Source organism: Dysidea avara, chromosome 7 (assembly GCF_963678975.1).
Source record: "Dysidea avara chromosome 7, odDysAvar1.4, whole genome shotgun sequence".
Lineage (NCBI taxonomy): Eukaryota > Metazoa > Porifera > Demospongiae > Dictyoceratida > Dysideidae > Dysidea > Dysidea avara.
Window position 1 is genome coordinate 33,898,563 of NC_089278.1, and position 27,608 is coordinate 33,926,170.

Sequence of the window (27,608 nt, forward strand, 5' to 3'; positions counted from 1 at the left end):
TTTCAGAAATCACACCACATATTACGTTATAATTATTAGCATATACATGTACAAAAATATGCTCCAGCTACATAACAATGCTAAGTGTGTGTGCATTTACAGCAGTATGTAGTAGTATCAGTCCTCCAGTTGTGTATCATATGTCTAAAAAACAAAACTTCTATACATTTTATTGATCAGAGTAATTAGTTTACATCATAGTTACAAATACCACAATATGTGAACAATTTTAGTAAGTAAAAAGCTATACAGAATAAGGTTGCTACAAGTCTTGTAACCACTGAGCTGAGTTATGTACCACATCACTCAATGTGTTAGATTTTCACCACACCGTAACTCATGCCATTACTCCTATATCTTTCACAAAACACTTCTATGATGGTTACTCTACTACAAGCTGATTTTCAATTTATTCCTTTAAGTAGAAAATTTACCCTTTAGAAGTCACTTAAGGACGCATTGTCTTTGAGGTGAATTCACGACCAAGTCTGGTGTGAATGTGATAAATAATCATGGAGTTATGAATGACTATTACTTTGTGTTTAAAATAACTGAATTTATGTCATGCCTACAGGGTAAATGCTTATAGGAATAGCTTGAAAATTTGTCTGTGTATAGGTTAGCAATCATATAGCTCAAACCTTTTGTGGCTTTAAAGAAATCAAAGTAAGAGTTACAGAATTACAAGAAAAAAAAGCAAAATTGCTGGGGTAAAATACTTCAATAGAACAGTCACCGAGTATAGCAAAAAAAGTACACAAAAATGTGTCTAGAACCAGGGACTTCTATACCTAATGACTAAACCCTTAAACATTAAACTGTTGCTGTCAGCTGCTCAGCTCACTTAATTTCTATCTACCAATGGAAACTCTAGAACATTCTGTTATAGAAGATATTACAAAAAATAAATAAATAGATAGAGTCAAATTGTAATTTCTGTCTTTTAAAATCATCACCTGTGCTGGTATAATTATAACAAAAAGCTTGGTAAAAGCAAGCCCCAAAATCAGTTCATGGTTAGGTTTGGGATACTTAAATTATTAATGTAAAAATCGGCAATATAATGTAATGCTATTGTAACTTGTCATGCATAATCACCATTGTGTCTGTAGATAGGATACAAACAAGTCCCAAAACCAGTTTTTAGCTGGCTTTGGGATATTTATGTTTAGCAATCATCTCTATTACTGTGGTGATCCCTGTACTTGCCAGTATCGTGAGCAGAAAGATTCAGTCCCACTTAAAATCTGGTGATTAAAAGTGGTTCAGGGCTTGACAGCTGCACTGGAAGCATAGTAAAATTGAAAATGTTGTAGCAAAAGTACAACTTCGTTGCTATACTTGGGATGCAAAAAAGAAATTGGAGATGAGGTAAGTTTTTCACCCACATTTCCTTATTCCTAGATGCCTAACCTAATTGAATGCAATGATCATCCTAAGTGAAGCCCTGCATTGTCACATTCCCTTCTAGACGGGAATGGAGGTGCTGCAATAAGCAGCAATGGTGTGCAATAGTAAAACCATTGCACCACTGCATGATGCACTGCCAGTGCTAGTATATAGCGGTGGCAGAAAAAGAATCACCATGTTATGGCAGCAATATTAGGACCTTGATGTGCAGGGGCAAGGATGAACAAATATTTTGATCTGCATTTGCAATCTTTCTGCTCTAAGTTTAAGTCCTCACTTAGCTCATTACAAAGACTACATGGCTTTGATCCAGCTAGTCACCTATGTCTTCAGAACCCTTGCAATTTCCGTACAATAGATCATTTTCATAGCTGGCAAGCACTAGTTATCAACCTATGAGATTTAATTCTATCAATTTATTATAAGGCAACAGTAATAAATGGAGGACTATTTTAAAAGACATCCATGCAAAGGTTTATTATAACTCCGTAATAACTGTATGTGTATGTTACTGAAACAGCGAGAAAATGTAAAAGAAAGAAAAAACATCCTGACTAGTCCAAGCACAGCTGGTTGGTGATGATTTGCAGGCATACTAGATTTCACTGGTGGTACCCACATTGGCTGCACCGGTCATTTATTGCAGTCATCACACAACTGTCAGGTGGTAGGCAAGGAGAAAATTAGTAGACATGCATACATCATTAACAACTAGTGGTCATCTCATCTCTGAGAGCTGCTAGCAGCATCTGCATTGGAAGAACTAGAGAGAACGCTTGCAATGCACACACATATATGGTTAATAGTAAGAATGATTGGGGTGATCATAGTTCCTGCATATATTAGCATTTTTGGCAATAACCAGATGCACAAGAAGAAGAGTAACATTCAGTAACACATATTATTTTTGTATTTACAAGGGTTGGTTAGTGTAAAACAATAAGTGACAGCTTGATTGGCAATGATTTTGTAACCTATAAAACATTGGGGAGGGAATGATAGGGGTATAAGTTGTTTGCTTTGATACCATGTGGCATCTTGCCAAGCCATGCTGTTGTACCCTCATTAAAGTGCATGCCTTACTCTTAATAATGTGCTAGTTAATTCATATCCATTACACATAGCATGGTCGTTTGAATGCAGCATTAACTATGCTTTTTGTTAAATTTAAAGTTATAACACTCATCTCTATTACTTTGGTGACCCCTGTACTTGCCAGTATCATGAACAGGAAGCTTCAGTCCACCTTACAATATTGTGACCAAGTACAAACTTTGTTGCTTTGTTTGAGTGTGAGAAAGAAATTGAAGATAAGGGAAGTTTCTCATCCACACTTTCCAGATTCCACAGAAAGGATACATATCGAGGTACGTAACCTTTTCATCCAAGCAGTCTTCATTGCAAGAGTTCTGTACACCTACCACCTGCTGCTGTTGTCATACTAGCAGTAGCCTGTATATGTACCCATATGCATAGAGGTATAGACACAAAGTAGTTACACTTCAAGTGATGAAGGTGTTGAGTGGCCTGCATGTGGATGGGGAAGGTCAAATAGGTGGTAACATAACTTGAAGCATTTGAAAAAAATTGAACAAGCTACCTGGTAAGCAGTAGCATGGCCCATCACCTTATTGTCCATCACCAATTCAATCACTGTTTGCCCTTCCATCACAAACTCACCATGTAACTATCTTGCCCATATGCTTAATTAATAATAATAATATCAATTTTTGAACTTCATTGCCCAGGCCATGTAGTATCACTAGCACCAAAGGTAACTGCAACACAACATTGGCTCATTCATGTCACGTTATGAAAACATAGTCATGCACACTAATTATTATTCCACTCAATTGATCGTGCATTTTCAAAGTTTTGTCTAAGACAAGTGACCTTCTGAGACTATCATTCAATGATGCTGAAAACTGCACTACAAGGTGACAAAGTGTCAATGTTAAGAATTTAATGCAAGAGCTGTGCTTAGTTTCATTTTTTTAGTGGAAGTGCATGTGCTGAGGTGTGCTTGTCATGGCACCAAAGGAACCAGACGTTTATCTACATCTACTTTTTACAGTTTGACTATAGTAGTACCAGTGTTTAAAACTGAAGAAAGCAAGTTTTGGCTCACTAGAGGGAGATAGGGGTTAGAGCTAAGTGTGGAGTACAATCAATGAAATCAAAATCAGTGTTGCTAGAAGTGTAGCAGAGGCTGTGTCTATTGACGTAAGTAGCTGTATCACATATAACATCTTTTCAAACACACTAACACCTTTAAACAGGCAGGTGTTCTACAGACCTTCAGCACTTGTACTGTAAAGTCTATATAAAAAAAATCACAATAAGTAATTCTACTACCAGTGTTTATAAAATTTATCTTGATTGTGGGGCGAATGTATTGGAGTAAAGTGGAGGCACATGAGATGGGAAGGCTTGATGAACATTACCTGCAGTGATGACATAGATAGTAATTCACAATAAAGTATCTACTTACAGCTGTAGTTACGCTGTAACAATACCACACCATAATTATGTTGGCTAGCCCATGTTTGGGTCATTGGCCTTTGTGTAATCATTGTGACAATGTTGAACATTTTGTGGGTGTCTGCTGGCTATGCCACTGCTGGTAAATGTGAGCATTTCAAAAGCATGTCTAACTACATGTTGCAGCAATGGCTGTCTAAATGCATGAGCTTTGAATTGTATACTGTTTAAGCAATGTCTTGTCCTTCAAGTAAGACTACAGCTGTCTTTATTTAAAGATGATAGCTGAGTAGTGTTGAGGCGGGATGAGATTGAAGTAGTTGCTGACTTTAAGAAGTTGACGATAAAGATTGTCGACTGAGATGAGTACCTTTAAAGTGCAGTGGGGTTCCTTGTGCAGCTAATACTGAGGTGAATTAAGGTATGTGTATCAGTGAACTACCATATGTATTGCACTTTGCCAAGGAAGTTTTATCAAATAGTCCAAAGGTATATATTAGACAAACTAAAGTGTGTGTAAACATGCACTTTGCCTGTAAGTATGCAGCATGTATCGATGACTGTTCTATTAAGTGATAGTGTGCACTGGTATCTTGTGTTTGTCAGTAAGCCTGTCCCTTTATATCTTGTAGGGGTCCTATGCAAACTGAAATCACAGCTGCTTGCTGGGTGTGCATATTGAGAAGAAAAAAAAAACTTGCAAGGGAGGAACAAAAGGCTCTCCTGTAATCTCTGAACAGTGCTTTTTTTAGTGTGTAAATTTTCAAGTAGGTATTTGTGTTTAATAAAAAATCTGATATATCAGTGGGGTTGAGGAATTTTTTCACATCTACACTTGGAGTAGTACCATTGACATCTGTACACCTTACTAACTATATAATTATGAGAATTCACTAAGTTGGTGCAAGGGGCAATGGGTAGATTTTTTACACCTAAGACTATGGCTTTGCAAGCTAAAGCATGGAGAAAACTAGACTTAGTAAGCTAACACAGCGTCAGCAATACTTGTGTTTTGGTAAGTTATCTATAAGCTTGTAAGCTTTTTTCAAAAGTCAAAACAGTATAGCTACTTAGCTACTTACTGTGAAATAGAATTTTGATATGCTATAAATAGTTATTCACAGTTATAAATGGCACAAACTAGCAACATTCTGCTCACTTTTCTGAGTATACAGCATTCTCCTATATGGTTGAGCGTCTTGTTAATTGAGTACTTCATTGTTGACTGCTCTATTAGGATTATTATTATTTGCAGTCAACCCATTCACCATTGTAGATGCATATGGTGAGTTCGCTTTGTGGACACTTCCTGTGTAAACTTTGACACTGTGTGGCTTTCATTATGTGCTTTGGAAGCCAATGAGGTTTGTTTGGAATGGTGTAGTCAGGAGGTGGTTTCACTTCACTGGCGGGTTAGTTGTTTTGCTATAGTTGGTCAAATGCACCTAAACCAGACAGCAGGTTGCTACAGTTATCCATGGACTATCAATGTTAATTGCAATATAGACACTGTAGGACTGGTTATGTATGCTAATTGGCTGACTAAGGAAAATTAGCTAGGTTTTCTCCCTTAGTTTTCATGGTTGTCTAACTGTCAGGGATTGGTATATATGTCATAACACCACAGATACATGGTGATCATTGGAATAACGTTGTCTGGTTTGTGAAAAAAATGTGCAGATTGGAAATGCCTCAAGACTTGGCTGCAAGGTGCTTTTTCTTCAATCAGTTAGTAACACAATGCATAGAAATAGCTGTATAAGAAACGCATGTACAGCTGAATGTACAATGGCAAGGTGGTTTGCATAAACATAGCAACCTAAGGAGTAGGGCTTATAGGGGCATCCTCTTCATTAAATTATGAGCTAATTTAAAATGTGTGCGTGTGCTACATGCATAATATGCACTGTGTACTTATGTTGTTCAGCAGCTCCTTTTGTCTGTGCTGGCATTGCCCATCCCTTTCTTGTCCATGGTAGGTGGTTTTTTTCTCTTCCCATCTATGGTAGGTGGTCTCCATCACTTCTTGTCTGTAGTAGGCACTTCCCATTTAGTGGGCATTCTCCCCACAATCTCCGATGGTAGGAGATTGTTCGTGGTGGGTGTCCCATCTTCTCTTCATGGTGGGAAATCATTCAGGATGTCACCCCATACTCCCAACAATCAGCAGATGAGAATTTGTTGTGTTGCTGGTTGATAAGTCCATGGTCCTATCAGTGTCTCTATGCATGCTCTAATCCTGTGATGTGGCAGTGGTTTCTTGTTCAAATCTGGCGATGCTCTTTTTAAGTTGCTTGCTTTGATATCTCATGGCATCTGGCCAAGTATGTTGTTGCACATGCATTATCCGTATTAAAGTGCAAGCCTTATTCTTATTGACATGCTAGTTAAAATAACTATGCTTAATTGCCATTAAATAAGCTAAAGACTATGTTCACAGCCCTAAAGGCTAAATCCATCAAGCACTGTGCCCTGTATTTAATATGCAACATCGTGTCAGGTGTCTATTATCAATCAAAGCAATAGTATAAATTAACCTGCAGCGGTGACCATATACATTAATAAAACAATAAACTATCTTCATTTCCAAGTCCACACCTTAACTCTGGCTTGACTTCACATTATTCACAAAACTAAAACTCTAGAATATAGCAATATTTACAGTTGAGTTGCTTCCAGATACAATAGTCCACTACCATGTTTTTGAGTAAACCCATGACCCAGAGATATGGTCAACTTGACTTTATCTTCTCACATAAACCTACTTATAAATATCAAGAACTGCTGTTTCAGAATGAAAGAGGTAAGTGTAGCATGAATTAGACCAACTAATGGGCCATAAAAGATAACTGGATAAAATGAAAGGAAATCCATGCAAAACAGCTAAGCAGTAAAAAAGGGTGCGGCCTTCAAAACCCTGCATGAAAAAGTTGTGAAATCAAAGGTGGTGGCCAAGAAATAGCTGCAATGATGTTGTAATAATGCATCCCTGGCTATTATTACAACTGAATGGTATTAACATCATTGCAGCCATTTCTTAACCACCATCTGTAATTTCACAACTTTTCCACTCGGGTTTTGAAGTACACACCCTTTTTAGCAGCTAGCTGTTTTGCATGGATTTCATTGTAATAACTGTTTTGCATGGATTTCATTGTAATGCATGTCTAGTAAAGCAAGTACTTTGGTACACTGAAAACATCATATTATGAGCTTGCATTTTGGCTCTCTGTGCTTACCTGTACATGCACCCTCAACTGAAGCTTTCTGCATACTCGTGTTGATATTATAATACTTATATTAGACCTCAGTAACAATACATAGTCTTCATTAAATTTTACGTAGGTTATCCACAATCAAAATTCCAATACAAATACACTTGTATGTCACCCAAGTGGAATATATCAGTTATAACATGGGCACTAGTGATTTGCCTGATATATATGTAATAGATAAAGCACTGCTGCAAGTGCTGTATGGGAAATATTATAGCATGACAAAGAGTGGGTGAGAGACAAATATAGCACAGGGCGAAGTCGAGTGCTATATTTCATCTTGAGACCACTCTTTGAGTGCTATATTTCCTGTACAGCATGAGCAAAAGGCAGTGCTTTATCTGGTATAGAGAATTGTCAACTTGATATACACACAAGACATATGGAAACAATTAGAAACTCATGGAGTAGTGTTAGCATTGGTAGAATAGGCATTGCGCCTGTGTTTTTGCCTGTGTTGAACTGTACTGCAACTGCATTAGTTGTTTTGTGAGTCTAGTCTGTCTTCCCAACAACTAAGAGTTTTTGATTGTAGTACTTTAGTAAGCATATTTCCATGATATTCATAGGACTCCGCATCCACTTATGTGAATAAAGCGTAGTAAGAATGTTCTCTGCTGCTAACCACAAGCAACCATCATCAAAATCTTCAAGTGTGTCTATAAATTAAATCCAGTGGTTCTCCTCTTACTGGTTGGGCTGACTGGTCAGCTAGCACAGTACAGGCTATCAGCCTAGACTGGCTTGGTTGATTAGTTGTACTGGCCAAGAGAGTGATCACTCACTCAAAGAATAGGCCGCAGTTCTATAACTACCTAATATAGAACTGTAGGTCTATGAAGTGTTCTATAACTGCCTAATATAGAACACTTGAGCTTGTATGGCTAATATAGAACACTTTTTGTTTGATCCTCTCATGCAAAGTATATATGCTCTTGGTCCTGCAGCCCACATACTTGTGTGTATATATCAGGCAAATTACTTATGCATTGTTATTAACTATTACCTTGCTATTACTTATAGCATTCAATAAGTTACAAAAGAATACAAAATATACCTACCTGTCAATCACTATCATCAGATTCATCTCTGTCACTCACACAATTTGCAGCATCATTTATTTCTAAATCAGGTTTGCATACTCCAAAATAAAAACGCTTGCATAAAAAAAGTACATATACCACAAACAAAAGGCAAGCAGTCACCATCCACACTATGTAAAGGATGTCATAATAGTAAAACCGAGAAAAGCTCAACACATTCAATAAAAGAATAACCAGACAAATGCTAAGTAGTGCTACTACATGTCTCAACTTAGTATAAAATGTGAAATAGTTCAAAAGGAATAATATTGGGAGTATCCAGAACACAACTACAATGTTGTAACTTTTACCATCCAAACTGGAAAATGTCATCACTATTAGTGAAATCAAGATAGCAGTATCCAACATGTTTAAGCCCTTTTTTCTGTATGGTTGATACCACATGTGAATTACCAGAATAAAACCAAGAATGAACAGCAATAAAATCAACTTTACTACAATCATCTCAACCAAAACTCCACGAAATATATCAAATGTAATATCAACAACAAATATCATTTGCCGACATAAGAGATAAAAAGCAGCAAACCAGTAACACTCAGTCTTGTAGCATCCTTGTAACTGATCGAGAATAGGCTTAAGGCGAATAAAGTTGATGTTCCAGTATCGGGCTAAATGCCGTGGCAGTAGTATCAAAAGAGGAAGGCCTAGCCCTATTACAAACACACATAGCAATGCCACTGCACCATAAAGCCCATGACGTCCAGCAAAATATGTTAAATTGGGAGACCAGTATGCAGTCCATGTCAGTACAATTCCAAATTGTGTACCTGAAATATCAGATCCTAAAACTGCAGTAAGCCGCAACAATTGTATTGATGTATAGGAAATGGAGCTATAAGACAGTAGTAATAGCAGGCAGATGTATCTACTGTTCAAGTACCTGCCAACAAACAGAGTTACTCTCCTAGAACTCCGGCTTACTATTAAAGCAATAATAACTACAATCGTTACAACTATGGGGTGGATATATCCTATAAACAAATGATCTAACAGGTTGGATCCAGGAAAGCACAACTTCATGTATTGCAGAAACGGGGGCTTCAGGATACCAATGCTTGAGAAAAATGGCAGTGCACTAGAAACATCAAAAGGTGCATCAAGACAATCATAGTAATTGGGATGATAATGGTTCTGGAGTTTTACAGGAACATGGCATGTCTTGGTTTGAATTACTTCTTTATACACAGAAAAAACTTGGTCTATAACACTGTAATACAGAATGATCCCAAGTGTGTATTCTATGCTTAAAGAAAGTCTTAAATTGAGCAAGAAAAATATCACTGATATAACTAGAAACCAATACAGGAAAGAAACTGAGAATAGTAGTGCTAGACTGGATGCAACTGACGTAGTCAAACACTGTTGTATAGGAACACAATCAGTTGTACCGTAGTTGATAGCATATCCACTATGATAGCTACATTCTCCACATGAAAACCCTGTCCAGTGAGGATAGCACTGCAAGTTACCATCAGGAAACGGTTCATAAGGTATTTGGCTAATCCAACTATTGTAATCACAATATTGCAATGGACAAGAGACCACGTAGGTACGAAAGCCATCATCATACCAGTAACCTGGTGCAGCAACAAGAAATCCATTGGGACATGTTAATCCAGGAGCAGGAATGTTTATAACTCCTTGAGAAACAACACTACATGACAAGCGCACACAATGAAGTGTTTGATCATGGAGGTCCAGATAGTGGTGCATAAAATCATTGCAATAATCTGCATAGCCCCTCCACCTCACAGTAGCAGTTGTTAAATTTGATGCTACTCCTGCAACCTCTACTTTTAGTCGCACAGAAAAAGGATTAGCAGGATCAATAACACTTTGGCAACAAGCCATTGCATCCTTTGAAATCAGGGTTGGTTCATAATCAATGGTGTAGTTAAAACTTGAAGAATAGCTATCATTACAAGTATCATGATGCATGCGTTCGCAGGATAATGTGCCATTAACTGGAGCAACCAAATTCGAAAAGTAATCTAGAGCCAAGATGTGAAAATGTAAATCGTGAGACCAAAACAAAACTGTACCACTTTCATAGTCTGACTTGTTCACCCAAACTGTCACTTCATCACTAAACACTACCTTGTCAACTGGAGAAGCAAATAAACGTTTTTGATCAAATGGCTCATTTTCTCTACATTGATAAGTAGTGGGTATATTGAAATACCCATAGTCCCCACCCTTGATAGCAAAATTGTTCTGAAAAATAGCTGCATTAATCAAAATGTTGTAATAATCACGGATTAAATCACTACAAGGAAATATCAGATGTGCAGGTGAGTCAGACAACTCAAAGTACACAGCTCCCCCAAATGATGTTGCAGTATTACCTATAAATTCTAAGATTGTTTGGTTCACATACATTGAAGAATAATAGCCTAAATAAACAGCTCCTCCATTGTCAGCAACGTTATTGTGAAATACAACTGAACCTTCATACATGTGTACCCGTGCTGATGTGAGACAAATGGCACTTCCATTTCTAGCCACCATATTTGCTGAATTATTGTTAAAATGAATGGCTGCACTACCAGTTCCCATGTTCACACAACTGTTGTTGTAAAAAGTGACATTACCTTGTAAAAACAGTCTAGCAGTCTCAAGTGATATAGCAGTGTCCGTATTGTTAAAAAAGTCACAGGTAGTTATATGTACTGTGATCAAATATGATCCAAATATTGCAATACTCTTTTCTTCATTATAATGAAATAAGCTGCCATTTACAGTCAGGATAATTTCACCTAACCTTGATGTACCATAAACACTAACACCATGGTTATGGGAAAAGCTACTATTATCAATGTGCACTGAACCACAACCATCTAGTACAAGGGAGGCATTGGTGAAGTCCTGAAAGGTGCAATCAGTTATGAACGTATTTCTTAAGCATTTCATGTAAATTGTGATACACTTGTCCCATATGACATTCTGTATGATGATGTTGTCAAAGTGGTCACCAACTAAGCCACCTTGATAGTCACACATAATGGTGGGATTATTGTAACCCATGATGGTGATATTTGAAACATTCCCACAGTTTACATTATGATGTAATTTTATATCTGAGATCACTCTGATCTCAGTGTTGTCTTGTACCTGTTCAATTGCAAGTGATAAATTTGAACAAGCACATTTTCCATCAACACAACACTCCAATTTGCCAGACCCTATCTTGTCAACAGTGATTACCCTTTCATATGATTTCTGGATGGGTGGTGTTTGGGTTGAATATTGAAACAGAGTAATCAGATAGACTAAAGCAACTATCATCTTGAAGATACAGCAAAGTAATCTAACAAAGCCTATTGTATGTAACAAAATATTATATGTATTTAATATAGCATTAAAAGGCACAAATACAATACAGGTCAGTTTCATAATTCACACACTGTATAAAATCACCTTCTTTACTTTAGAGAGCTTCCCACCAATAAAATGCATACATAGTGAAGAATCCGACACACAGACACACGTACATACACACGCACACAAAGTCACATACTGTATTAACACACATGCACATGACACAAATTTCTGGTTGTGAAAACACATAGATATTGTAATCTATGAGGTTCTACAATTACAATGGAGTGGTACTCCAATATACTCTGCACTCTGATCTTCATCCTCAGTCAAAGGGGCCAAACTGGAAAAATAAGCCTTGACCCTTGCCTTTTACTGAGACTGGAGACAAGAAGGCTACACAATTTTGAAAATTGCTATTGATGTTCAATGCAGGAATACTACATCTGTGAGATGGCATGTTGCAGGGTTTCCCACAGAATGCTAGGTGAAGTGTATCTACAATTGATGACCAATAAACTAAACTTTAAATAAGTACATGTTCCATGACCTGTAAACCTACCTGCCGCACTACACCAATGAACATGCACAAGATTCTCAAGTACCAAGGGTATCAACACAGATTAAAACTACGTAGTTAAAAATACTTCCTGACCTTTGCAGACTGTGCAGAGTTTACCAGCCGGCTGGCATTGCTTGAGGAAATAGACACATTAGATTGGGCAAGGGTGTCGAACAGGTAAAGTCACAAAGTAGTGGTAAGCTCCATTACCAAAGAATCAAGGACATGCCACCCAGACTCTTACCATCATCATGGCAAACATGACAGGCTCCAAAACAGCAGGTACACCTCCAGACACCAGAGCATGACAAATTGATCCTGTGATAGACTGACTAATATAGCTATAACCGTGTGTAATGTTTTATGACGTCATTAATGGTACCTGTATCTATATATACTGCGTTTCACCTTGTATTCAGTTAGTTGTAGTTGTCTATGTTATTCCTGATATCTATTGAGTTATTAACTATATTAACTGTGGTCGTTCGTGTGCAAGCGATAGCTATTAGCTTATCAGATAGTGATACACGACATATTGGCGACGAGATAAACTGGAAGAATGGCTACTCATGGTTCTGTTTCACCTTTCGACCCAGAGAAAGAAGAGTGGAACGCCTATGTTGAGCGTCTCGACTATTACCTAGTGGCAAACGGCGTTGAGGATGATGCCAAGAAGGTCGCGATATTGATGTCTAACAGTGGACCTACAGTGTATGGAACTATTCGAAGTTTGGTAGACGCTGAAGCAAGGAAGGGAATCAAGTATAAAGATTTAATTGCTATCCTAACAGCTCACTTCGACCCTAAACCGTCACCTATAGTGCAGAGGTTCAAGTTCTACAATCGCGCCAGGGCGAAGGGAGAGACCATCGCTGCGCTACGCGCGTTAGCTGAGTACTGCGACTTTGGAGATTCCTTATCTACTATGCTACGAGATTGCTTAGTTTGTGGCGTAAATCACGAAGGAATTCAACGCCGACTCCTGGCTGAAAAGGATCTCACGTACAAGAAGGCCCACGAACTAGCAGTGACTTTGGAAGCTGCAGCTAAAGGCAGCAAAGACATCAGCACCACCGCCACTCAGCAAATAGAGCCATTTGTAAATTACACGAAAGGTGTCAATTTTAAGCAAAGATCAGGAAAGACAACCAACTCATCACGGGCCAAGCTACCAGATGGGCCCCAGATCAAAACTTGCTACCGTTGTGGAGACAGACACTTAGCATCCCAGTGCAAGTTCCGGACTGCAGAATGCCACCGATGCCACAAGACTGGACACATTGCAAAGGTGTGTAAGTCCAAACCAGAAGAAAAGTCTCACCACAGTGGCAAGAAATCTCACCACTACTTGGAGGAAATCCCAGACCTCCCAGACACAGAGGACTCTTCATATGGATTGTTCACTCTACAAAGTGAAACCCATGACCCAATACTGATACAGCTTGAGCTAAACAATGTTCCTGTCAGGATGGAACTAGATACTGGAGCATCACTGACTTTGATCAATAAGGCTTCCTATGATCTCATTGCACAGAATGGGAAAGCTGCCCTTAAGCAACCTGTAGTGAATTTGAGAACCTACACTGGTGAAGCTGTGAAGATGTTGGGGAGCACCACTGTAGAAGTGAAGTATGGTGAGAAATGCATACACCTGACTGTTCATGTAGTGGAAGGGAAGGGACCAAACTTGTTAGGTAGAGACTGGCTAAGTAAGCTTAATATTAACCAATTAGACATTCACACCATAGTGGCACCAAGCAAATTAGATAAAGTGTTAGACAAACATGCCTTACTATTTAAAGATGGGCTTGGTATGCTAACAGATGTGAAAGTCAAATTACAAGTTGACCAAAGTGTCCCACCTAAGTTTTTCAAAGCCAGAAGCATTCCTTTTGCTTTAAAAGGCAAAGTTGAGGCTGAGCTGGAATCCCTAGAAGCTGCTGGAATTATTTCTCCAGTTAGTCACTCAGACTGGGCTGCACCCATAGTTCCAGTAATGAAGCAAAATGGTCGTATTCGTATCTGTGGTGACTATCGTGTAACGGTAAATCAGGCAATCGAGGTAGATTCATACCCACTACCCAGAGTGGAGGATTTATTTTCAGCTTTAGCAGGAGGCAAATATTTCTCTAAGTTAGACATTTCCCAAGCTTACCTCCAATTGCCATTAGATGAAGCCTCCAAACAATATGTCACAGTAAACACCCACAAGGCGCTGTTTAAGTACAATAGACTTCCCTTTGGTGTATCAGCTGCACCTGCAATTTTCCAGCGTTGCATGGAGACTTTATTGCAAGGTTGTCAGGGTGTTTCAGTATACCTCGATGATCTTCTCATACAGGGAAGCACTATGGAGGAACACTTAGAACGCCTTGATAAAGTGCTGCAAAATTTTAGAAAATTCAGGCTTTAAGTTGAACAAATCTAAATGTGTGTTCCTGCTTCCAAAGGTTGAGTACCTTGGACACATCATTGATGAGTCTGGTCTCCATCCAACGCAGGAGAAGGTGAAGGCTATTCAAGATGCACCTGCTCCAAAGAACCTAGCTGAGTTAAGATCATTCCTTGGGATAGTTAACTACTACAGTCGCTTCTTACCCAACTTGTCTACTCGCTTAGCCCCTCTGTATGCCTTGTTAAAGAAAGGTTCACGTTGGTGTTGGAAAACCACACAAGATGAGGCATTCCAGGAAGCTAAACAGGCCCTTCAAGCAGACTCATTGTTAGTACACTTTGATTCTTCCAAGCAATTACTTCTTGCTTGTGATGCTTCGCCTAAGGGCTTGGGTGCTGTTTTGTCCCACGTAATGGACGATGGACAGGAACGTCCAATAGCTTATGCCTCGAGAACTCTAACACCAGCTGAACAAGGGTACAGTCAACTAGAAAAAGAAGGCCTTGCTATTGTATTTGGGGTAAAGAAATTTCATAATTACATTTATGGGCGACAATTTCACATAGATTCCGATCACCAGCCACTATCCTATTTGTTCAATCAAGCAAAAGCAATTTCCCCTACTGCATCTGCAAGAATCCAACGCTGGGCACTTACACTCAGTGCTTACCAGTACACTATTCGTCACAAAGCAGGCCGACACCTGAGCAATGCTGATGCTTTAAGTCGCCTACCGAGACCAGTCACAACTTCATCTGATTGCATACCTGGGGATTGGGTCCATTTGCTAGATCACCTCTCATCAACCACAGTAAATGCAGCACACATTAAGCAGTGGACTGATACAAATCCAGTGCTGTCCCGAGTGCATCGCTGCATCCTACAAGGTTGGCCACAAGCTACACTTGGTGATGATTTTAAGCCTTACATAGCTAGGAAGAATGAACTAAGTGTCCTGAATGGATGCATTTTGTGGGGCTCCCGAGTTGTGGTTCCCCCACAAGGACGAGCTAAGGTCCTGGCAGAACTGCATTCATGCCACACAGGAGCATGCAAAATGAAGATGCTTGCTCGCTCCTATTTTTGGTGGCCCAAACTGGACAATGATATAGAAAAAATAGCTAGGGAGTGTCCTAATTGTCAGTTAACTGGTGCATCACCACCAAAGGCACCACTTCATCCATGGGAATGGCCTACTCAACCATGGGGTCATTTACACCTTGATTTTGCAGGCCCCTTCATGGGACACATGTACTTAGTGATCGTGGATGCCCACTCAAAGTGGATGAATGTAGAAGTTATGCAACAGATCACAGCAGAGAAGACAATCCAGAAGTTGAGATCTGTTTTCTCTACCCATGGTGTTCCACAGAAGATAGTCACAGACAATGGGCCGACATTTCGCAGTGAACAGTTCCAGGCATTCACTAAAGAGAATGGCATCAGGCACATATTTTCAGCACCGTATCAACCATCCTCAAATGGTCTAGCTGAGAGAGCAGTCCAAACTATGAAGCAAGCTCTCCGCCAGATGCAAGGTTCTGGAACAATATTCGACAAACTTTCTAGGTTTTTATTCATGTATCGTATAACCCCACGTACTTCCACAGGTGTGGCACCTTCCGAGTTATTGATGGGCCGTCGGTTACGATCCAGATTTGATCTACTACACCCAGAATACACCTTATCTAAGAAGGTAGGTGACAGACAACATTACCAGAAGAGAGCTCATGACAATCAAAAGCCTTTTCGTGAATTTAGAGAGGGGGACAGCGTATACACAAAAGACTTTACTTCATCTAGCCAGAAGTGGATGGAAGGAATAGTTGCTAAAGTTAATGGTCCACTATCATACAACATCAAGCTGAAGGATGGAAATCTAGTGCGTAGACATGTTGACAGTATTAAGCCAAGGATCACTGATGCTAGTGCAACTGAAACTTTGACAGAGACATCGTCTGATGATGAGTTAGAGGGAACTATATCTGAATCTACTCAGGAAGATCAAGATGTGACCTCATCTGAACTTGTTTCGTCAGCTCCTACTTCTGTGGGATTGGCTACTGATGGATCAGCTAAACTTTCATTAGGACTACGCAGATCAACCCGTATCCGTCGACCTCCTAAGAGATATGGTCAAGAACATTCTTCAACTGATGACACTTAAGCTAGAGAGGGGGAGATGTGATAGACCGACTAATATAGCTATAACCGTGTGTAATGTTTTATGACGTCATTAATGGTACCTGTATCTATATATACTTTGTTTCACCTTGTATTCAGTTAGTTGTAGTTGTCTATGTTATTCCTGATATCTATTGAGTTATTAACTATATTAACTGTAGTCGTTCGCGTGCAAGCGATAATTATTAGCTTATAGTGATACACGACAGATCCATTCACTGCAGCATGCCGTGGAATACGGCCACCACTACTACTATATATATATGTGCGTGTGTGTGTGCAAGACAAACTGTGAATATCAAAATACTGACTCGACTACACATAAACACGCAACAATGGGAATAGCTACCAAGACAGTGAAAGACTCAAAATCCAGCTTAGTGCCAAAATTACATTCACATTGTGTATCAATCGTGGTACACACTGTGGTTGTCATTTGACCAACTACAAATTTCTAACTTGACTGTTGCTTTGACCAAGGATGAAGATCGACTGGAGTGCCACCCCCTTAAATTCAATATTACTGAGCTATACTGTGGCTGGCTTTGTAGCTGGCTATTTGGTAGGATACCACACTGTAACCTATAGATGTGGTAATCACCAAACGCATGACAATCCAAGCGTGCTTATATGCCTATTCATGTAATTTAGCAGATTGTAACCTAACACCTATTGTAACTTAGCACTTATTGTAACTTAGTACTAATCATTATTGTAACTTAAACTAGGCACTTATGTGTACGTACCTTGTACATTAGCGTAAAAACCCTGTTGGGTGTTTGCTAATCAATAAATAAATAAACAAATAAAATATAATAGAGAGGCCATACCGCTGACACACCAATAAACAACAAAGATAGTCGATCACGGGACGAAAACGAGGATAAGACGAGGCCAAAGGACTTACTTTATGTTCTGGCTTTTAATTGACAAGGTACGTATTAATACACTATTTCATTTAGTTATTTCGACACACATCATGTCTCACATCATGTTGAAATATTTAATGAACATCTCGATGAACATGCATATAGTATGACCAGGCAATCTTACCTGACGCTGGATCTTACTTAGCTGTACGCTCTGGGAGTCTTGTACTGTACAATAATCCTGAAGTTTTGCACGAATCAAAAGTTCGAGTGTTGTGTTGTTAATCTCGCGTTGTCTGTAATAAACATGTCCGTGGGGTAGGACATGATGTCATAACGCCTATGGTTTTGCGTAATTTAATTGAATTCCGATAATTAATTGCATCATGCAAAACTATAACGTACTATGCAAAAGTGAACAAGTACTAGATCTGCAACTGCGGTCCAAGTCTAACTCAAAGGTCAAGGCCACTAAATCTGTGCCAAGTCAGTGGTCAAGGGTAAAAATTTCCAACCCACAATCAAAAAGTGTTGAAATATCGTTGTTAAATCGCTGGTAAAAGGTTGAAAAAGGCTCTTAGTCACAGGACAAAGCCAAATTTCGTCGGGTCAAGGCTTTGACTGCAGTCGCAGATCTACCTACAGCTCGTACCTACGTGACACCCCCTTGAATGAGTGTCATGTAGGTACTCGCTGTAGGTAGATCTGTGACCACGGTCAAAGTCTTGACCGACTGAATTTCGCTTTGACCTGTGACTTAAGAGCCTTTTTCAATCTTTGTCTGGTGACTTAGCGACGATTTTTCAGTACTTTTTGGTTGTGGGTTGGAAATTTTTATCCTTGACCGTTGACTTGCATGATTTTGGTGGCCTGGACCTTTGACTTTGACTGCAGTCGCCAGTGAGTGCCTACGTGTCACCCCCTTGTCTTTGCATCACTGTAGACGCTAAAAAATTGTCGTGCGGCCAAGAAGCCAGCGTGCCACACCATGAGTATATTTACAGGAAGAGACGTCAGTATAGTCACATGTGTCCAAGGTATATGTAATTGTGTGTGTGTTTTACATCTTCAGTTTATTCATACATATGGAGAAGTTTGTGGAGATTTTCTCCAGGTGCACTGATTTGTTCACTATAAAATTGAATAGTTCCTTTGCATTGACACTTTATACATATCATTTCACTCAATATACATACGTATTACAGATTTGTAATTACCTTGAGAAAGAGCAGCTCTTGGAAAACAGGACAGTACCAATGAAGGTTGATATGTTAAAAATCCGCTCGTCATTTCGACGATACAAGGACCCAGTCACCTGCAATACATTTCCTATGTAGCATTCTAACAATTCTTATATCAAACGGTATGGTAGTACTGTTTAAGTAGGGACTGCCCAAAAAAGTTTGTGTACTGCCCAAGATTCCACTTTTGAGACTCATCCTAGAGACATCTTGCACAACGAAAATCACCTTTATGGAATAGTACTAGTCCATATAATGTATAATATAGCATTAAATATAACAAAACAATTACAGGTGGCCGGATATAGATTTTTTAAAATATCACCAAATCTTGAATTTTAGTCTGACTGCCTGACTGACTGACCACAGTCGTAAGGCTAGAGGCTAAACGAAGTAGCACATGGCCACCATTTTATGCCACAATAACAAACCTACCAGTGGGATGTGGTTCTGACGAGTATAGGCCCTCTGCGTCTTGTCTTTTCTTTTATCTTCAGTCAGGCTGATTGTCTTCTTCATCCAACAAAGCCATGTTGAGGCATTAATATTCCGTATCACCACTTTCTTTCAGCAGCACATTTAGATGTCACAGAATTATTTCAGAGCTGGATTTTAGAAGCGCTTCAGTCCCGACACTATATAAGAGGAATACTAGCTAGATATGGTTTCGTAATTAGGATCCCATTCGTGATAGGCTCGTGACCACACCCATCAAATAAAGATCTAGGTGGACTAATAGTGATCTATAGAGTATGGAGACCATGTACACTTCTTAACAATCTAGCTATTTACTTAACAGTACACAAGATGACCTCACCCCTTATTGGTCTAGCTAGCTGACACCCCTTGGCTGACTCGTGATATACTAATACAACAGTCATGTGTGATATTCTAATAGAACCATCACAAGTTACACTGTAGCTAGCTGTGCTACAACAAAAATCTAAACAAACTAGTATTTTAAAAATGTTAATTTAAAAATGAAGTAGGGATCTATGCAATACAAGTAGTGAAACAAGAGATAAATGATGGTATTACAGCATAGCTCGGTGGGAAAGTCCCTATTTTGGTACATTAGCTATAACAATTATTTTGCTCAATACCAAAGTAGGGACTTTCCTATTGAGCTATGCTGTAATACCATCATTCATCTCTTGTTTCACTACTTGTATTGCATAGATCCCTACTTCATATTAGAATATCATATTATGACTGTTGTATTAAAGTGACTGTTGTATTAGAGTATATCTCGAGTCAGTCAAGAGGTGTGCAACTAGCTAGACCAATAAGGGGCGAGGTCATCTTGTTTAGTGTTATAAGTAAACCGTTAAATTGTTAAGAGGTGTGGTCCTCATACTCTATTACTATTAGTCCATGCATGTAGATGTTTGATTGATGGGTGTGGTCACGAACCTATGGTGAACAGGATCCCATCACGAACTTGCAGATATCTAGCTAGTATATCTCTTATAGTGCCAGGACTGAAGCGCTTCTGAAATTCAGCCTGAAATAATTCCGTGGCGTCTATATATGTTGTTGAAAGAAAGTGTTGATACGGAAAATTAATGCCTCGATATGGTTTTGTTGGATGAAGAAGACAAGCAGCCTGATAGAAGATAAAAGAAGAGATAAGGCACAGAGGGCCTACACTTGTCGGAGCCCTGAAAGGCACATCCCACTGGTGAGTTTGTTATTGTGACATAAAACGGTGGCCATGCGCTGCTTCATTTGGCCTCTATAGCCTTGCGACTGTGGTCAGTGAAGCAGTGAGACTAAAATTCGAGTTTTGGCATTTTAAAAAAAATTGTATATCCAGCCACCTGTAAGTATTTTGTTATATTTAATGCTGTTTATATATTATATGGACTAGTACTATTCCGTAAAGGTGATTTTTGCCGCGTAAAACATCTCTAGGATGACTTTTAAAAGCAGAAATTTGGGGGGTGCATGAATTTTTCTGGTCGATACCTACTTAAATGGTACGTTTGATATATATTATAGTTATAACATGGTTACGAGAGATATGACAATGCGGGCGCTCGTGAGTATATTTTTGTCATATCCAGAGTAATCGTGTTATAACTGTTATATTGAATATATTCTACACCCCAGTAGATGAAACAATTATAGATAGCAATTTATAGTGAAACAGCACCTGTTGAAGATCGAAATCAATAGAAATCCTAGACATTTTAGACTCTTTAGCAGTGCTATGCCCATCTACTCACGACTCAGTAAAGGAGACAAGAGTTAGTGAAGGAGGACAAGAGTTCATTGAAAATCCTTCTCCTGTTCACAGTGCTCAAGTGATTAATTCTTTAGGCGCTTGTTATTAGAGAATTTTTTACCATTTAGATAAGGATTTTGCGGAATGTACCATATAGGTAAGTATAGCCATAAAGCGTGGTATAGCACTTATATACCACAGTTTGCCATGGTATATCAGTTAAATGTAGTCTGGGCGGCTCCTTTGATCTGAGGTGTGAAAGTGTTACATCTATAATTCTATATATATATATATGTAATACTTTCACACCTCAAGATCTGAGGTGTGAAAGTGTTACATACATATATATATATATATATATATATAACACTTTCACACCTCAGATCAAAGGAGCTGCCTGGGCTATTTTTTTGTATGTCTAGCTGGGCTACATACAGACCGGGCTACAAATGGACAGTGATTATATAGACATTGAGGCCGAAATCGATTGTGGGGATCGATTAATACTCACGTATTTAAGATGCATGACTTCAGGATTTTGCCATGAAAACCACTCAGATGGAGAGTGTTTTGTTATCCTCGTCATCCTATGAGTTGAAAAACGTGGGCTAAGATGAGAACTAGTGCTATAGCTTATTCATCAATCGTTTCCGCACGTTTTCGAATACGGACACACTCCCATCATGAAGCTGCCACTCTGCACGGAGTAACCACTCTACAAGCAAGCTTACCTATCTAGGCTTTCAGTGAACTCTGTACTTTTTCAATAAATGATTCAATAGCACTGATTAAAACATTAAACTTGTGTAACCGAAATTCTCTGTGATGTCTCTAGGATATGTCTGTTCATCATAACCAAACATAACCAGAACGTACTAGCTGCTGACCTATAATCAAAAATTTTAGGTATGCATGTATAATACAGCGCACTTGCATTGGCTTGGGTGAGTGATCGCCCTGTACAGGCTATCAGTCTGATAAGTATTACATATTAGTTGTAACTTGGGGCATTTGGGCTTTGCCTGATATGTATGCCCTCTGCCCTTGGGCAGTTGGGCATACATATCAGGCAAAGCCGTCATGCCCATGTTACAACTATTACATATATCCTGTGCTTTGAAAGGTTATATAAACATCAATGTTTATAATCATGTGGACAACAATGGTAACACACTACTATAAAAGTACTAGAGTATCAGTGCACACACAGATAGAACAGGCTATAAATGTAAAAATATACGTATATTTACATGTTAGAGTACATGTGGGTGTTGGTTTAGGATGCCATTTATTCTGCTTTGGGTTTTCTCTTTTGGATATGTTATCACTGCAGTGTCCACCCTGACAATAACCATTGATAGTAGTGGTAATGATACCAGCAGTTGTTGTGAACTTGGAGAATGTTCATGCTCTTCACTTGACTTGGCCCTACTCTACTGCTGCAACAGTGATCAAGTGATAATCAATATCACCTCAGAATCTGTGCTTTTGACTAGCATTCCATCAGTTAGTAGTCTAAATGCTTTCATGATAATTGGTAGTACTGTGGGTAATGGAACTGTTGTTATGTGCAATGATATTGGTGCAATACGATTTTATGCAATTAATAATGTGACACTACTAAATGTTATATGGGACAGATGTGGTAACCCTGTAAAATCATCTGTAGCACCTGGAGGTGTGTTTGTCAATAGGGCAACACTGACAGTAAAAAATTGTGTTTTCCAAAATGCAAAGTCACGTGCACTTTATATCAATGTTGCAACTGCAAGCATTGAATCTTCCGCATTTGTGGACAATTATGCTGGTGCTCTGCATGTATCATTTTGTGATCCCTGTACATTCACTGGAAACATTACATTCAAAGGTAATTCTGCTGTAAGAGGAGGTGCTATCCTAGCTGGTAACCACACATATATGTATTGGATTAATGCTTTCATTAATTTCACGAATAATGATGCTGAACTTTATGGAGGAGCAGTATTTGTTGATTTAAACTTCCCGTGCTACTTTCAGGTGGGATTTTTTAGAGACGTTACCAACACTGTAGTAAGCTTTATTGGTAATCAAGCAAACACAGGAAACTCTTTTTATTTTGGATTAGCTGTGGGCTGCTATGTTTACCCTGCACTTCTGATGTACCCATCACAATTTCACTACCCAGGAAATCTCAGTGAAGAAATTGGTACCACTGTTTATCAACTACAACTGTTTTCTCCTGCGGTTTGCATTAATAATCACCTAACCAGCAATAATTGTACTGTTGGTGATTTTATGCTTGGTCAAGAAATCATAATTCCTGCCCAAGTTGAAGGATTTTTTGGTAATATTGCTGAACCTTCTCAATATTTTGTAAGTTGTATACAAAACTGTGTAGAACATTCCCTCTCTGGTGATGATGTTATATTGATTGGTGATAATTATTTAAGAGGTATCAGCATAATTGGAAAGCCACTTTTAAGTACATCAACAACTAGCAGTGTGACACTGAAATTTACTCTGATTCGTAATAGCGTACTAATTGATAATGATTTACTCAGTCTAAACTTGGTGGTAAATCTAACAACATGCTTTTCTGGTTTTGAATACAGTGTTAAGCAGAAGAAATGTGTATGTTATGATCGTAGAGATGGCATTGTGAGGTGCAACGTTGTTGATGCTTCAATTAAACAAGGTTATTGGTTTGGAACTGTAAAAGAACGAGCTACAGTAACAATTTGTCCAAACAACTACTGCAACTTCACATCTTGTAATCTATGCATTGGATTCTGTAATTTGTCCCGTGCTGAACATGACCAGTGTAGGGCCCACAGAACTGGACCTGCTTGTGGTAACTGCAAACCTGGCTATGTGTTGCCATTTGATTCAACTGACTGCATTCCAAACAGCAGATGTTCTATAGGAATGACTACATTGTTAATGATCTCGGTAGTACTCTACTGGTTCATATTGATCACCATCTTAATTGTTTTAATGAACTACTCTTTTCTAGTTGGGTATGCATATGGAATAATTTATTTCTACAGTGTAATTGACTTGTTGTATAAACCTGTATCAAATGACACACTATTCAAGTTTCTTTCTATTCTGTCTGGATTTGCAAAACTCATTCCCAAGTTTTTAGGAACACTGTGTCTAACTGACAACAAAGAATGGAGTGGAATAGATCAACAGTTTTTTCATTTTGTTCACCCAGTAGCTGTTGCTATAATCCTGTTAACTCTTACTATAGCAGCAAGATATTCAGTTAGATTGTCTCGTTATATCAGTCGTAGTATTATTCGTGCCATTTGCCTCATCTTATTATTAACTTATACCTCAGTGGCATCATCATCTCTAGAGTTATTACAAGCAGTAGTTTTTGAAGACATTGATGTACGTTACACATACTCTTCTCCTGATATTCGCTTCTTTCATGGTCGACATGCATTTTATGCTACTATTGCTATACTTTTTGAGCTAGTCATTGTCATTGGATTACCACTAGTGCTGCTGCTTGAGCCATTTTTAAGACGCAGAATCAGCTTTTTTAGGCTAAAACCAATGTTAGATCAATATCAAGCATGTTACAAAGACAGATATCATTATTTTGCTGCCTATTATTTGTTTTGTCGTCAAGCAATGCTGATAGTGGCTTATAGTGGAGTCAGCAACTACTATGACAGATTCTTCATAATACAAACTTTGTCTATTGTTATAGTTATCATACATGCACTGGCATTACCATACAAAAACAAAGCTCTGAATGTGCTGGACCTGATCATATTACTCATTGCTAGTTTTATTGTTACATTCAATGTGACATTTACCTTCACATCATTTCAATCAACCAGTAGTGGTTGGGTATATGGAGTTGTGATATTCCCACTGATCTGTTTTGCTGCAACAATGCTGATTATTAATATGGATAAGCTGAAGTCATGTCTTGTGAGTAAACATCAAGAGCACGCAGCTGGGGAATTTGATATGGTTGATGGTCGAGGTGTCCCTTTATTAAGGTAATTGTAGAGAGGAATTACAATGAGGTTGTGAATGCTAACAATTAATAGTACATAATTTTTGCTATTTAATATTATGAACTCTTGGTAATAGCTACTGTTAAATATCAATGGCGGATCCAGGATGGGACATTTGGGGAAAATGTCCCCCCTCACCTTATGGAGGAGCCATACTTCTGATTAAAATACTAAACCTTTAGGCCACTCCAAATGAGACTGTAGTTTCCCGTCCTGATGTTTTCATTATTCATTATTACAGATGTGACTGTTCTACTAGAGTACCTCAATTATGAGAGGACTTCAAGGTCGTGGAAATGGCTTTTTTGCAAGCTAGCAACCACCAGAACTGTTCAGTTTTACGTTTCATTGTGCTTTTTAGCAATGCAAAATAAAAGGCTTCATGAGAAGCTTCCAGGAAGCAGCACAGGAAGTAGTTTTGGAAATAAATAAATTAAAAATAATGACAATATAAGTACATGCAATGCGGGTGCCAGTGGCGGATACAGGGGGGGGGGGGGGGGGGGGGGGATCAAAGGGGGCTCTTGACCCCCTCCAAAAATTTTTAGTATACCAAGATCGAGATACTCTAATAGAGCAGTCACTCTAATAAAGCATTCACAGTATTAGAACAGTGTGTAGTGAGCTGTTTAAGGATTTTTATGTACTTTATCAGCTATAAATGTGTGGTTGGTGAGGTGGGCAGCTATTGCCAGCTGGCTGTGACCTTTTTTTTTTTTTTTGATCTCACCTTATCAAACCAGAGAGAATGTAGTACCTCAGTTCATTTTTGACCCCCCCTTTCCATAAATCTGGATCCGCCCCTGGCGGGTGCCCAGACATGATGCGGGCAGAGGACGGGAAACTACAGTCTCATTTGGAGCGGCCTTATGTCAGGCCAAGATCAGCTTATAAAATTCACGAAAATATATGCACATTTTACTAGCATTTATTACAAATTCACCTGAAACCAAAGTGAACCAAAGTCAAACTAACTATGAAATTGTCACCCAGCATGCCAGCACCTTTGTGCATACTAAGCACCTCTAAAAACAATTACCGTGTTGCTGTTGTTTAAGACATCCAGAGCCTTTAAAACAGCTTTTAAGACTTGATAACCATGCATCTGCAAAGCTACTAAGAGGTGTATTATTTGCTGTTTCAAAATGCAGCTAACTGACAAGAGAATCTGGGTCTCCCCAACCACCTACAACTTGGCCTGTTTGTTCCCCTCCCCTTGCCAGGTCCTGGATCTGCCCCTGAATATTGTTACAAATTTGGTCGTAAATTCATAATGATGCATGTGCAACTTCTTAAATTGACCACCTGTTATTGGTACAGTAGTTGGTCTCCACAATGTGTGCTGGTTTGTAGTGCATATGTGTATTGTTTTATTTAATTTCTGTGCGTGCTTTAGGTTGGAGGATTCAAATCCTGCATCAGTGTGACAGTTGCATGGAAGATATGGACCATTTATAGTTTTTTGCGTGCTTTGTTGATAATAATTATTATGCATTTTGGTTGACCTTGCATGTTATGCATATTCAACTTAATGTTGCAATTGCGTATAATAAGAAATATGCTTGCTTCTTTGTCTGTTCACCTATAATTCAGATGCATATCCGTATAATATATGCACAGAACTATAGCTGCACATGCACACTATCTTCATACTGGAAAAATGTTGTGACAGTTGCATGCATAATAATTAACCAAGAGTCTGTAGTATGTCATATTAACAGGGTTGGAAAAGGGTTTGATGATTTGACAAGATTGAGCTCTACAGGGCTCTCTACAGGGTGAGCTTTTGTAGCTGAGCTATCTACTGGGGGATATCATAGATATCATATTCTACATAGCATAGTATCTATGGTGACGTGTTGTAGCTGAACTCTCTACTGTGGTATTGTATACTAGAAATATATAGAGACAATAATCTTTAAGTATACTAATGTTCATGAATAAAATTAGCTATTTTAGTTTCTTGTACTTGATACTTATTTTAGTAACTTTCTTTGTAGTTCTAGAATATTCTCTTAGTGTGACTATATAAGTGTGTGCTGTTTGTAATACTTTCAGAGTGTGAATTAGAGTGAATTATGAGCTTATTGATGTGAAGTTAGCTTTAGTAAATTAGCTACTAATAAGATATCACATCTACAGGGTGACTTCTTTGTAATTGAATTCTCTACAGGGTGATTTCTTTGTGATTGAATTCTCGACATGGTGATTTCTAATGTAGCTGAACTCTCTACAGGTGACTTGTTTGTAGCTAAACTCCAGCAGGTTTTGTAGCTCCGTTTGCAAAAAGGGAAGCCAATTTTTAAAATTTCATAATACTTGAAGGGTATGTTGACTGCTGAAGGTGGAGGGCATTTCCACAGCAAAATTTGTCTCATTTTGTAAAGGAAGCACGGAGCTACAAATGCATTTTCTTCCTGTCAATTTACTCATGGTGTGGCTTGCCAGCTGCTTGGTCCACATGACATGATACAAATCAATGGTCCGGCCTATATTAGAAATTGGAAGCAGAATTTGGGGACCT

General features: G+C 38.7%; 2 protein-coding genes across 3 annotated transcripts; one reads left to right on the forward strand and one right to left on the reverse strand.

Moving 5' to 3' along the window:
- On the reverse strand, positions 1 to 17,927 carry LOC136260588 (uncharacterized). Its single transcript, XM_066054381.1, has 3 exons — positions 17,785 to 17,927; positions 8,228 to 11,589; positions 1 to 144 (listed from the first exon to the last, which is right to left on the reverse strand). Exon 2 carries the CDS (start codon positions 11,555 to 11,557, stop codon positions 8,231 to 8,233), a length of 3,327 nt encoding a protein of 1,108 aa, XP_065910453.1. The 5' UTR covers positions 11,558 to 11,589; positions 17,785 to 17,927; the 3' UTR covers positions 1 to 144; positions 8,228 to 8,230.
- LOC136260589 (uncharacterized) lies at positions 17,559 to 26,616 on the forward strand. Of its 2 annotated transcripts, none has more exons than XM_066054383.1 (3): positions 17,559 to 17,665; positions 22,402 to 25,066; positions 26,481 to 26,616. In XM_066054383.1, the coding sequence occupies exons 2-3, from the start codon at positions 22,596 to 22,598 to the stop codon at positions 26,509 to 26,511; spliced, it is 2,502 nt and encodes an 833-aa protein (XP_065910455.1). In that variant the 5' UTR covers positions 17,559 to 17,665; positions 22,402 to 22,595; the 3' UTR covers positions 26,512 to 26,616. The 2 variants fall into 2 exon arrangements, with proteins under 2 accessions (XP_065910455.1, XP_065910454.1); XM_066054382.1 differs by having other exon boundaries at positions 17,562 to 17,665; positions 22,349 to 25,066.
- Positions 26,617 to 27,608: the final 992 nt, after the last annotated feature.